General features: G+C 41.1%; 1 protein-coding gene across 2 annotated transcripts in view; it reads left to right on the forward strand.

Annotated features, from left to right (window-relative positions):
- BFAR (bifunctional apoptosis regulator) overlaps positions 1–12815 on the forward strand; it is a 66423-nt gene that overhangs the window by 21925 nt on the left and 31683 nt on the right. For both annotated transcript variants that reach the window (XM_089669928.1, XM_089669929.1), the window contains exon 3: positions 9105–9309. In XM_089669928.1, the coding sequence (XP_089526054.1) occupies positions 9105–9309 (205 nt within the window). The remainder of the gene's footprint in view (positions 1–9104; positions 9310–12815) is intronic.

Here is a 12815-nt window from a genome sequence, read left to right on the forward strand (position 1 = left end):
ATGGCAGGGGTTTTACACATTAATATTATACAGTGCTAACAGTTTACTCAACGTTTTACAATATAAAGGGTGACAATACAGCAACGATACAGTTCAATACAAGAGGGTTAGGAGGGCCATGCTCCTTGGAGCTTACAATCTAAGAGGGAGGGGCTGGTGGTACAAAAGGTAATAACTATGGGGGATGAACTGATAGGAGAAATAGAAGATTTGATTATTAGCTGAAGGTAGGATATGTTTCCCTGAAGAGAGGTTTTCAGAGATCGCCTAAAAGTGGGCAGAGTAGGCAATAGTCGGATAGATTGGGGTAGAGCGTTCCAGAGGATGGTGGAGGCTCTGCTGAAGTCCTGGAGACAAACCTAGGAGGAGGAGACTAAGGAGCTAGAGGGGGGAAGCGCTGAGGACAGTTTGGGTGATATTTGGTGACAAGATTGGTGATGTAATTTTGAGTTCTAAATGGCTTTCTATGTTGTTGGTAATGTTTTGAATTGTATTTGTTGGGCAGTGGGAAGCCAGTGGAGGGATTGGCAGATATGGAATGGTTGGTAAGGTGGATGAGTCTGGCAGCAGCATTCATGATAGACTGAAGAGGGGATAGCCTGCGATGAGGTAGGCCAATGAGGAGGGAGTTAAAATATTCAAAGCGAGAGATAACAAGGGACTGAATAAGTTGCTTAGTGGTTTCAGAGGTTAAAAACGGGTGTATCTTGGAGATGTTGCAGAGGTGAAGTCTACAAGATTTGGACAGTGATTAGATTTGTGGCTGAAAGGACAGATGGGAGTCTAGGATTACACCTAGTACCCCGGCAAGAGGGGAGGGACTGATGGTTGTATTACTTATCTTGATAGAGAAGTCAGGGGATGGGGCACGGGCTGGAGGGAATAGTATTAGCTCCGTTTTTAGAAAGTTTTAGTTTGAAGAAGTGAAGTGACATCCATGCTGCTGATATGTCACTTAGTAGGTTAGTAATGTGAGAGGAGACAGAAGGGGTGAGGAGTAGAAAGATCGATAGATTTGTGTGTCATCACCATAGAAATGGTACTTAAAGCCATGAGAGTTTATAAAGTGACCAAGGGAGGAGGTGTAGATGGAGCAGAGAAGGGGTCCAAGGACAGAACCTTGAGGGACCCCTACAGAAAGAGGAAGTGGAGAGGAGGAGAAAGAGTTATAGGTAACGCTGAAGGAGCGCTGCAATAGGTTGAAGGAGAACCAGGAGTGAGCAAAGGCCAACAGAGTGGAGTTTTTGAGGAGGAGGGGATGGTCAACAGTATAAAATCCGAAGAGAGGTAAAGTAGTAAGAGTATGGAGTAATGGCCATTGGTTTTAGCAGTTAGTAAATCATTAGGGAGTTTTAGTAGGGCAGTTTCAGTGGAGTATAGTGAGCGAAAGACAGACCTTAAAGGGTCAAGGAGGTTATTGTCTGTGAGATAGGAGCTCAGGCAATTGTAGACTAAGCATTCCAAGAGTTTTGAGGTAAACGGGAACTCTATACACTATATTGTCAAAAGTGTTTGGACACCCCCCCCCAAATCATTGGATTCAGATGTTCCAATCCCTTCCATGGCCACAGGTGTATAAAATCAAGCACCTAGGCATGCAGACTACTTCTACAAACATTTGTGAAGAATGGGTCGCTCTCAGGAGCTCAGTGAATTCAAGCATGGTATCGTGATAGGTTGCCTCCTGTGCAATAAGTCTATCCGTGAAATTTCCTTGCTACCAAATATTTCATGGTCCACTGTTAGTGGTATTATAACAAAGTGGAAGCAACTGAGAACAACAGCAACTCAGCCACCAAGTGGTAGGCCACGTTACATGACAGAGCGGAGTCAGCGCATGCTGACGCGCACAGTGCGCAGAAGTCGCCAACTGTCTGAGTCAATAGCTAAAGATCTCCAAACTGCGTGTGGCCTTCAGATTAGCACAACAACAGCTTTATGGAAGAAGCGTAATTAGTCACTCCAGAGAACACGTCTCTACTTCTCTAGAGCCAAGTGGCAGCTTGCTTTACACCACTGCATCCGACACTTTGCATTGCACTTGGTGATGTAAGGCTTGGATGCAGCTGCTCAGCCATGGAAACACATTCCCATAGACACACTCCTAAACCTTGTGGACAGCCTTCCCAGAAGAGTTGAAGCTGTTATATCTGCAAAGGGTGGGCCAACGCAATATTGAACCCTACGGACTAAGACTGGAATGCCATTAAAGTTCATGTGCATGTAAAGGCAGGTGTCATGATACTTTTGGCAATGTAGTGTGTGTATATGCACAACCTTAAAGACCTGACGAGGCATCTGTCAAGAATTTTGGAAGTGGTGATCTGGTTTAGTGCCCCAAAAAAAAGTTTCTGCTATTGTAGCAGACAGACTTATGAATTGCAGGTGCACTGATTAGTACATACATAGTACAGGGGTATGGACAACAGAGCTGTAGGCAGTGTGTGCAGAAGTCTGACATTGCACCTGCAATCTGCTGATCGCAGGTGAAATATTTTGCAAACTCCTGTTTTAAAAAGAGTAATGTCCTTTTTGTTGCTATAAAAATGTAAATTTGATTATATTTTATGTAAAGGTGTACTTTGCCTTTAAACCCAAAAGCAAACATTTATTATTTTTCAGCTTACCAATTGCTAGATGTGGTGGCTGCATTAGTTTTCCTTTTCAGGGTTTGTTTCTTTTTTAATTTGCATTGTTTTTCAAAAGAACACGCTCTCTTGCAGATGTGTCAGTTGCAAGGATGAGACAAACCATTTAACATTGGCAGAGTTTCTTACAGTAATCCGTATTTGTGTAAAACCTTTATCCAAAAAGGAAAAAACAGTTTTAACTACTTGCTTGTAACTACTTACCTGGAGTTTGGCTTCAATTTGTTAGTGTGAATCTGTTTAGTACATCTAACTCTCCCTTGCCCAAAGATTGACAGTGCTGCTGTCCAAATGTGTCCCCTGTGCTCATTCATCCAGAGTGGGGACAATCTATAGGAGGTTTTACTGGCCTGATCACCAGGTGAAAACAGAGGGGGGGAAAAAAGCCTAAAAAATTAAACTAATGCAACAACCACATCTTATGATTGGCAAGCTACACTATATAAAATTTTTTAGTTTTGGGGTCAATACCACTTTAATACAGAGCTTCATAGCTACTGATTAGGCTGACGATTCAAGCACAGGTGGTAATGCCTAAATGGCAACTCCATGATATACTGCTAAATAAATCTTTGGTAATTTGAATGATACATTTATTCTTTTTTCGAGTTCCAAAACAAATGCATTGAAGTCTCAGCTAGTTTGGTGTGACTATACTTCTCCTTTTAAGTTCTGTACAGTCATTTCTTAACCACTAGGGGACCGCCCACAGTACATATACTGCTACAAGGCGGCCCCTGTGCGCAGGTTCACGTATATAAACGTGATCCTGCATTCCATGGTAGGGGGCGTGCATGAGGCATGCGACCGCCCTACCGGCGGCACCGATCGTGGGTGTCAATCACCGGGCGATCAAATACCACCAAAAAGCCCAATTCGTGGGGGAAAAAAAGAATGTTAATTTCACTTTGGTGCAGCATTGCATGACCACGCAATTGTTAGTTAAAGTAAATCTGCTGTAACTGCTTCCTGACCACCCTATAGCAGAAATACTGCTGCAGGGCGGCACAGGTGCGCAAAATCATACATACATATATATAGTGATTCGCACTCCCGTGGTTTTCACACCCCTCCCAGATGGTGTCAGATTGCCCGCCAGTACACCAGTAATCACATTTAACCCCTTGATTGCCAGGAAGATGCTCATGCACAATAAACCTCCATTGCTAGTATAGTGTCTGAACAGATCAATATCTTTGATCAGAGCAGCACTATACCAGCGTTCACATTAGTATAGCATCCTCAAAAATGCAGCGTTAGCGGCATCAACCCTGGCACCTGCGTTTTTAGTCCCTACGCTTACCCCCCCCCCTTCTCCCCCAGCAAGTTCAGTGTCAGTAGGTCACTGTCACTTGATACATTGCACACAAAACCGCAATGTTCACAGAATCGGGCCTGATCTCTGTTGGCACTTGTCGGTAAATTTTGATGATTTTCATATGCAGCAGAGTGCCAGTACTAGTGCCGCGCTATCTTTTGGTAAACTGGCGAACACTAGTGGCCTGGTACATCCTGGCCTTTCATATACCTCTTAGATTGTTAGCTCCAAGGGGCAGGGCCCCCCTAACCCTCTTGTATTGAACTGTATTGTCTCCCTTTTATATTGTAAAGCGCTGAGCAAACTGTTGGCGCTATATAAATCCTGTATAATAATACCAGCACTGCAGTATAACTTGGTGACGTGGCGAGTCCCATAAGTGCAGTACAAGCTGGTGCAGTGGCGAGCACAAGTATTGTCCCACAACCACCAAGAATTCGCACATAGGCCGTAGAGCCACTAGTATCCTTCCGGATGTGCTTGCAAATCTTGATTTAGCAGCCCACAAATTCTGCAGCACCCGTACTTCCCCATTCACTTCCCAACCCGGAATTCAGGTGGAAATAGCAAATTTAACTCCTCCCCTTCATTTTTGATTGTGGATCAAAACAATTTATATGTACCACAGTTTATTGCCGCCAACCCAAATTCAAACCTTGCCAGACCATTCACATGGAAACTCATTACGGTTTCTGAATTCATATTTATTTATTTTTTATTTATTTTTTTTGGGCCTAACCCTCAACATGGGCATTACTTAAAAAAAAAAAAATGAATTGCGGTTGTTTTGGTCCACAGACCCGATTCATCATATGTCCGTGTTCTCTGCTTTCATGGCTAGGCATAGATATTTGAGTATAATGTGTTTTATGCATTTCAACGACAATACACTCTGTCATCCTCGAGGTGACCCTGAATTTGACCGGCTACACAAAATTCAGCCCCTCATAAATCACCTTACCAAAAATTTCCAGATGTCTATACTCCCCAGCAAAACATCTGCGTTGATGAGTCCTTCATTAATTTTTCTGGCTGCCTTGCATTCAACCAATTTCTCCCCTGCAAGTGTGCCAGATATGGGGTCAAGATGTAGAAGACCTGTGAGAGGGCAACAGGCTATACTTATAAGTTTCAAATTTACGAGGGAAAAAAGCCCCCCGGATGCCCAGACTACATGGGGAGTAGTGGCAAGATAGTTTGGGACTTGGGTCATCCTTTTTCCATATGGGGTACCACTTATACGTGGACAATTTTTATTCAAGCGTGCCACTATTTAGACATTTGTACAATCTTGGAACTTGCGCTTGTGGCAAAGTGTGACCTAATGTGTGCCCACCATTAGAAGTGGGTGGACACAGGGCGGTATATTCTAATGGTGAGCATACCACACATTTCTTCTGGCAGAGATTTTTTTTTTTTCATTCAGTCCACAGGCTGCATACAAAAAAAAGAGAACATTAGCATATACAGTAATACCTCGGTTTACGAAAGCCTCTGTTAACGTAATTTTCGGTTTTCGAATGAAAATCCATTGAAAATAATGCCTCGGTTTACGATTTAATTTCTTACTAATTTTTTCACAATACGAAGGGTATGTCAGTGCTGATTTTTAAATGCAACTGCCATCTTTTTTTTTTTTTTTTTTTCTTTTCTCTTTCCTTCACTATAGCTCACAACATTAGCTGTTAGTTTTCCCAGAGCTAAAGGATACTTTGTATCTTTTAAGAAACTGAAAGGAAACATCTTTTAAACTAAAAGAAACTTTCTCTCTTTTAGCTGGAGGGGGAAAGTGACTACTGAATTTCTGAACTACTGTATAGTGAAGAAAAAAAAACAAAAACCAGTAATTACATTTAAAAACTGGCACCTGACAGCTGAGTGTAAAAGAATTGCGCCAAATAAAAAATGTTTTTTTAATTGCCAGCAATTCTTTTACATTCAGCAGTCAGTGTGGAACCCTGCTGACAGCTGAAACATTAACACATGGTTGTCCCTAATAAAATACTGCATGATTTAATAAAATACCTCATGCTGTATTTTAGTAGTGTTTACTGTTTTTCTGACCTTTGAAACTGATAATTGGTTTTCAGTGCATTCCTATGGGAAACAGTGTTTCGGTTTACAAATTTTTTGCTATACGAAATGTCCTGCAGATCGAATTAAATTCGTAAACCATGGTACTGGTACATCACTGGACTTTGGTTATACCAGGATGATGCCTACAGCTGCAGGCATCATCCTGGTATCGTTTTTTTTCAGCCGGCAATCGGCTTTCATGTAAAAGCAATCCTAGTGGCTAATTAGCTGCAGGATTGCTTTTACAAGCAGTGGGAGACTGCCCCCCTCCCCCACTGCCTTCTACGGCCTTCTCGGGCAGTCCCGTGCCATCGGGGCAACCTGAGAATGGAGCTTGTGTTTCTGCCAGCTGACCATAGAGCTGATTGGAGACCAGAATGGTGCCAATCATCTATAATAGCCTAAGAAATCTGAAGCTAGGAGCATTTCATCACTTCAGTTTCACAGGATATAAACAGCGCCATTTGTAAATTGGGAAAGCATCTGATCACACCTATCTTGGTTTGATTAGATAATGTAAGGGCAGAGGAGGTATCTAGAGTCTGATAGACCTCAGATTTCTGAAAAAAGAATATATGACAATGCCCATTGAAGTTATAGGGGATATTTGCATTCCCTGTGATAGCATTAAAAGTAATTAAAAAAAAAATGAAAGGGACAGTGTAAAAATAATATAAAAAAAAAAAATCAAAATAATGTAAAAAAAAAACCCTCGCCCCTCCCCTGCGCACACGCATCTGCATTCATGAGCGTTGACCCTGTGCCAGTATGGAAACAGCGGTTGCACCATACATGTGAGGTATCGCCACGAACATCAGGTCAAGGGCAGTAATTCTAACAGTAGACCTCCTCTGTAAATCTAAAATGGTAGCTTGTAAAGGCTTTTAAAACATTGCCTATGGATATTAAAAAGGTATGCAGTTTGTTGCCATTGCTCGGGGCATGCAGAGTTTTAGAGCATGTCATGTTTGGTATCTATTTACTTGGCATACCATCATCTTTTATACTTTACCAAATAATTGGCCAATATTTTGTGTTTTTGTGCATTAAAAGTAAAAAAGGTGTATTTTTTTTTTAAATTGCCTTTTGAAAAATCACTACGTGAGTACTATGTGACATACAAAATTGCAGCATCCACCATTTTATTCACTAGGGTGTTTGCTTTAAAAAAATATATAATGTTTTTGGGGTTTAAATTAATTTCCTAGCAAAAAATACAGATATTTTTTTTCATGTGAACAAAAAGTGTCAGAAAAGGCTTGGTCTTCGGGTGGTTAGAAGAGTGAGTGACGTGGCATAAACTTCTAATGCTGGGCATAAAATACCCCCGCCCCCCAAAATGACCCCTTTTTGGAAAGTAGACACCCCAAACTATTTGCTGAGAGGCATGTTGAATCAATAGAAGAATTTTATTTTTTTTACCACAAGTTTTTGGAAAATGCAAACAAATATATTTTTTTTTTTACACAAAATTGTTACTTAAATGATTTATTGCTCACACATGCCATGGGTATATGTGGAATTACTCCCCAAAGTACATCCTGCTACTTCTCTCGAGTATGGGGGTACCACATGTGAGAGACGTTTTGGCAGTCTAGCCAAGTACAGGACCCCAAAAACCTTCGGGCTTTTAAAGGGCTTTATTTCCTCATTACACTTCCTGACTACCTATCACAGTTTCGGAGGCCCTGAAATGCCAAGATAGCACCAAACCCCCCCCCCAAATGACCACTTTTTGGAAAGTAGGAAAGTAGACACCCCAAGGAGTTTGATCAGAAGCATGGTGAGTATTTTGCAGATCTCGTTTGTTGCCACAAGTTTTTAAATTTGAAGAAAAAAAACAAAAACATATGTTTTCTATTCTTTTTTATATTTCAAAACCTTGTGGGAAAAATTGAGATCTGCAAAATACTCATCATGCCTCTTTTTAAATTCCTTGGGGTGTCTACTTTCCAAAAAGGGGTCCTTTGGGGGGTTTGGTGCTATCCTGGTATTTCAGGGCCTTCGAAACGGTGATAGGTAGTGAGGAAGTGAAATGAGGAAGTTCAGGCTTTCAAAGTGGTCATTGGATTTCAGGCTCCTGTATGTGGCTAGGCTCCCAAAAAGTCTCACATGTGGTACCCCCATACTCGGTAGAAGTAGAAGTATGTATTTTGGGGTTTAATTCCACATACACCCATGTCTTGTGTGACAAATATATAATTTTAAATGACAACTTTATGTGAAAAAAAAAAAAAAGTTTTTGTCATTTTCCAGAAACCTGTGGGAAAAAAAATCTTCCATGGACTCAATATGCCTCTCAGCAGATAGCTTAGGGTGTCTACTTTCCGAAAAGGGGTCATTTAGGGGTGTTTGTACTGTCCTGGAAATTTAGCACCTCAAGAAATGTGATGGGCAATCAGAAAGTAAAAGCTGTGTAAATTCCATTATCAATTTAACAAAAAACATATAGCGGAATACATTTTGGCCTAAATTTATGACGAAATTTTAGGTTTTTTTTGGATGTTTTATGACGGAAATGAGAAAATATTGTTTTGTTTTTTTTTAAAAAAAAAATTTTTCTCAAAACTTTTTTTCGTTATAGCGACAAAAATAAGCGCACAGGTGATCAAATACCACCAAAAGAAAGCTCTATTTGTGTGAAAAAAAAGGACATAAATTTCATGACCGCGCAATTATCAGTTGAATTAGTGCAGCGCTGAGTAGCAAAAAGAGGTCATGAAGGGGGGTAAATCCTCTAGAGGGCAAGTGGTTAAAGAGGACTGTGAAACAAAGTTGGTTTAACATCTATTTATTTATGTGCGCCAACCCCCATAAAAGTTTCCTAGCTTAACAAATTCAACAATAATTCTGATATTTACTGCAGAGTCTGACATCTGGCCCTAGGTGACAATGACGTCACTCAGACTTCCCACAAACTGGAAAGACAGGAGTTAATAAACGGGTAATTGTCTTTATTTGGTAAAATTCTGAATAATAATTTAACAGTCTCCACCCCCCCACCCCCCTTTTTTTTCTTTTTTTTTTTTTTTTTTTCTTTTCTTTTCTTCTTCATTTGGCAGAGATGTGATAGAAAAACTATTTCCTGATGCCATCAAGGAGAAATATGAAGACCTTGAGCAGAACAGTGAAATTACGCGAGCCTTGCAGGCTTTCAATAAATTTGGAGATGAGCAGAACCAAACGTCTTCCAGATCAGGACGAGCAAATGTGAACAGAGGAGGAGGATTCTTTTCAGGGGTGTTGACTGCTTTAACAGGGGTGGCAGTGAGTTGCTTTATTTACATGAATAAATGTTGCAAAAGGAGTGTGACATATATGTATTTTTTAAACCAAATTCACCTTAAAGGCTCCATTCACACTTGCGCGACTCCAATGTCTCACAATTTCCAGTGCGATTTTGGAGCGTAACTTTAAGTGCGACTTTACACTCTATGGATCAAAGTCACCTCAAAAGTTGCATCAAGGTTAGTGCACCTTTTCAAAGTTGCTGCGTCTTTTTAGGTCACACCGATTTGAATGGGTGGCATCGAAAAGCATGGGCTGTGATGTGTCGTGTGACTAATGTCCAAAGTCGCATGACAAGCCGCACAAGTGTGAATGGAGCCTAAGTGTTCTTTAAAACCGAAATTCACTTTGATCACTTTACTTTAAGTTTCCTTAAAAATGAAATATGATTTCATTAAAAGTGGAATTCCAGGCAGAACACAAGGTTTCAGTGGACTTTATATAGTTTGCTTGCACCAAGCTGGCCCGAGTGAACTATTTACTTCGCTAATAGGTACATGTGCTGTATAAAACTCTATGTAGCCTCAACTACGTACAGTACACACCACTCTGGGAGTTCCCATTCTGCTCCTGGAACAAAATAGTCTTTCTCCCCCCCCCCCCACCTGTGTCCCACTGAGAGCTACCTGAACTAATGTCCTCATTGGTAGATTTCTCCTCTATTCCTGTTCTGGTGACCACTTAAAATTTGGGATTTCCTTTCGCGTTCACTTTTGGTGATAAAATTTACCAAGACAAACAGAGGTGGTTATCTTTTCTAAAAATTCCACAGATAGCAATAAAATTCTGATGGGTGTTATAAGTCCTTTTCACTCGATCTTAAAAAAAAAAAAAAAAGATGGCATCCAGGTTTGGGACCTGGAGTAACCACCATTACATGTCAAACTACCATGATGTCCTATTATATTGATGGGAACCTCCTGTGCTCCTGTCTAAACCAATAAATAAATATAAATGGAATAATAAAGCTGCCAATATCCAATCATATATCTAAAGATCTATAGACAAAACAATACAGTAAATGATGTAGCGCTGTCTATAATGAATATTCCATACTTGAGTGAATAACATACCAAACACACACAAATAAATAAAAGTGAATAAATTCTAAAATAAATAAAAACAAGAACAAAGTGTTAAATAAGTGACTTGATCCTCGTAAAATCCGAAAAAATACTATAGTATCCGAAAGTGACTTGATCCTCTGGGGATCTTTTTGTGAAGGAAGTGAATATCAATCCACAAAGTGATAACAATGAAATGTGTCTATACCAATGATTCCACACAATATAGTGTGTATGTGAATTGATCCTAATAAGGATCTGAAAGTGATAGTGAACACTCAAATAATATAGAATAGTACAAATGGGACTAGTGCATAGTCTCTGTCCAAAATTGGTACTGAAGACGAAAGAACGCACATAAATCCCAAAAAACTCCTAATCACAATAATCCCCAAAAACACCCCAAATCAAATATAAGCCCAAACACAAAGAATTGTGTAAACGAAACACACACGTGACAATAAACGCTATAGTGTAAGTAACCGTGTCACACTATATGTGACAAACATGCATTAAAAAAAACGCATGACTCTAAGAAAAAATGCTTAAAAGGTAAAATATAATAAGTGAACGAATGTCCAAATTGGTGTGTTTAAACACCACGTAGTCCAATGTATAAAGCACCCATGCACGTGGGTGGTGGATGTGCGTGACCACAGAAGGATATCCACAGATAGCTGTAATACCCGCTCACCTCCTTGCTTCGACCCGCAAAGGGCCAAAACACCTGTAGGATCACCAAACTGGTTGCTACATGTATAAGACTCCTCTGTCACTGCGCCCCTCTCCCTGCAGCGATCTCCCCCTCAGGAATAAGTGTAATAGTGGCGTGCTCCTCTCCAGGCAGATAGGTGTGGTGTAGCCAGTTTTCTCGTTAAAAAACTTAAGCAGACTCTCCCACAGCGTATTACTATTTTAATGTATTAAGAATAAAGCCAAACCTTCCAAATTTGCACTCACATTTCATTACATCTCTATAAAAGCATTTGGAACCTCATGTTCTGGGTGTAATTGCATGAGTGTAGTAAGATGGTGTCCACGCTGGAAGTGCGTCACCAGGTGCCTACGCGTTGCGTCACGTGACTTCCTCAGGGCTCACACACACACGCATGCACGCACTTCTTTATTCCCTGTTTATCTGATATTGGGTTCTGCACAGTTTAATTACTCACCCAGCCATTGGATCCACTATTGTCCTGCTTTTTCTGCATCCACCGCTCACGTCCCACGCTACCATTTTCTGTTGTTGCATCATCAGGAGGCTGCCCGCTTTTCCGGGTTCAGGCACAGCCTCCCAATGGCTCACCACTAGGCCTAACTCCCTCCTCCTTTTGAAGGATAAGTTCACCTTCTGGTAACATGCTACACCTGTATTTAGGGTGTAACATGTAACCAAAGAGCACCTACCTGCAATCCCTCACTTACAACAGGCGAGGGATCTTCTCCTTGCATCCACTGTCACAGTTTTTGAAAACAGATCAGCTGTGCAGGGTTCCACCCTAACAGCTGTCATTAATCCAGATTTCTGTGAATAAATGAGTTAACACTACAGTCTGCCATTGCAGCAGATGGCTTTTAGTTCTCCATAAACTGCGAGGGTGCTGGTGAGTGCTTGCTTAGTTCATTGACCGCTCTGCTCTGCCCCGCATGGGTAGACCGCTATACTAAGTTTCTGCAGTAGCCTGACATTGCACCTGCAATCTGCTGATCCTGAGTGCAATACTTTCCACATTCCATGAAAAAAAAAGTTGTTTTTTTTTTTTTTTTTTTTTACTGCAAAAATGTATGCTTGATTTATTTATTTTAAGGTGAACTTGGGCTATAATGAATGGAGTGACATGCAGCGGTCCCAGTGCCTCCTGATTATATGTATGTCACATATTCCAGGAGACACCAAGGGACTGCACATCATTTGCCTAGGCAAGGAGGGAGGATAAGACAGGGAGAAAACCAGTGCAGGGGGGAAGTAAGTACAAAATTAAAAAAATTAAAAAAAAAACTATTGCTGTGGGGGAGGAATGGAGAGGGGTGAACTTCATGACAAGGGTAAGATCTGCTTTAAATTGGTTGTAAAAGGTAAAAAAACATATAGTTTGCAGCTCTCCCCTCAGTACCCCCCCCCCCCAGTAATTGCCAAATCTCGATCCAGCACTGCGAACAGTGTGATCTCTCCCTCCTCATTGGCTCCTGTTGCTCTTAATCACAGCCAATGAGGAGGGAGAGATCACGGAGAGCCACTGTTCTCAGTGCTGGATTGGGTTTGGGTAATTATTAGGGGGGGAGCTGAGGGGAGAGCTGTAGACTGTTTGTTTGTTTGTTTTTTTACCTTCATGCATAAAAGGTGAGGAGGGAGCAGGAGGTCAGAGCCGAGCCATTCTCTGTCTTAGGAGCAAGTACACATGAGTGCCTCCATAGCAAGCA

The sequence above is a fragment of the Staurois parvus genome, unplaced genomic scaffold (assembly GCF_062004578.1).
Source record: "Staurois parvus isolate SC_StPar_1 unplaced genomic scaffold, SC_StPar_1.0 ptg000084l, whole genome shotgun sequence".
NCBI classification, from domain to species: Eukaryota; Metazoa; Chordata; class Amphibia; order Anura; family Ranidae; genus Staurois; species Staurois parvus.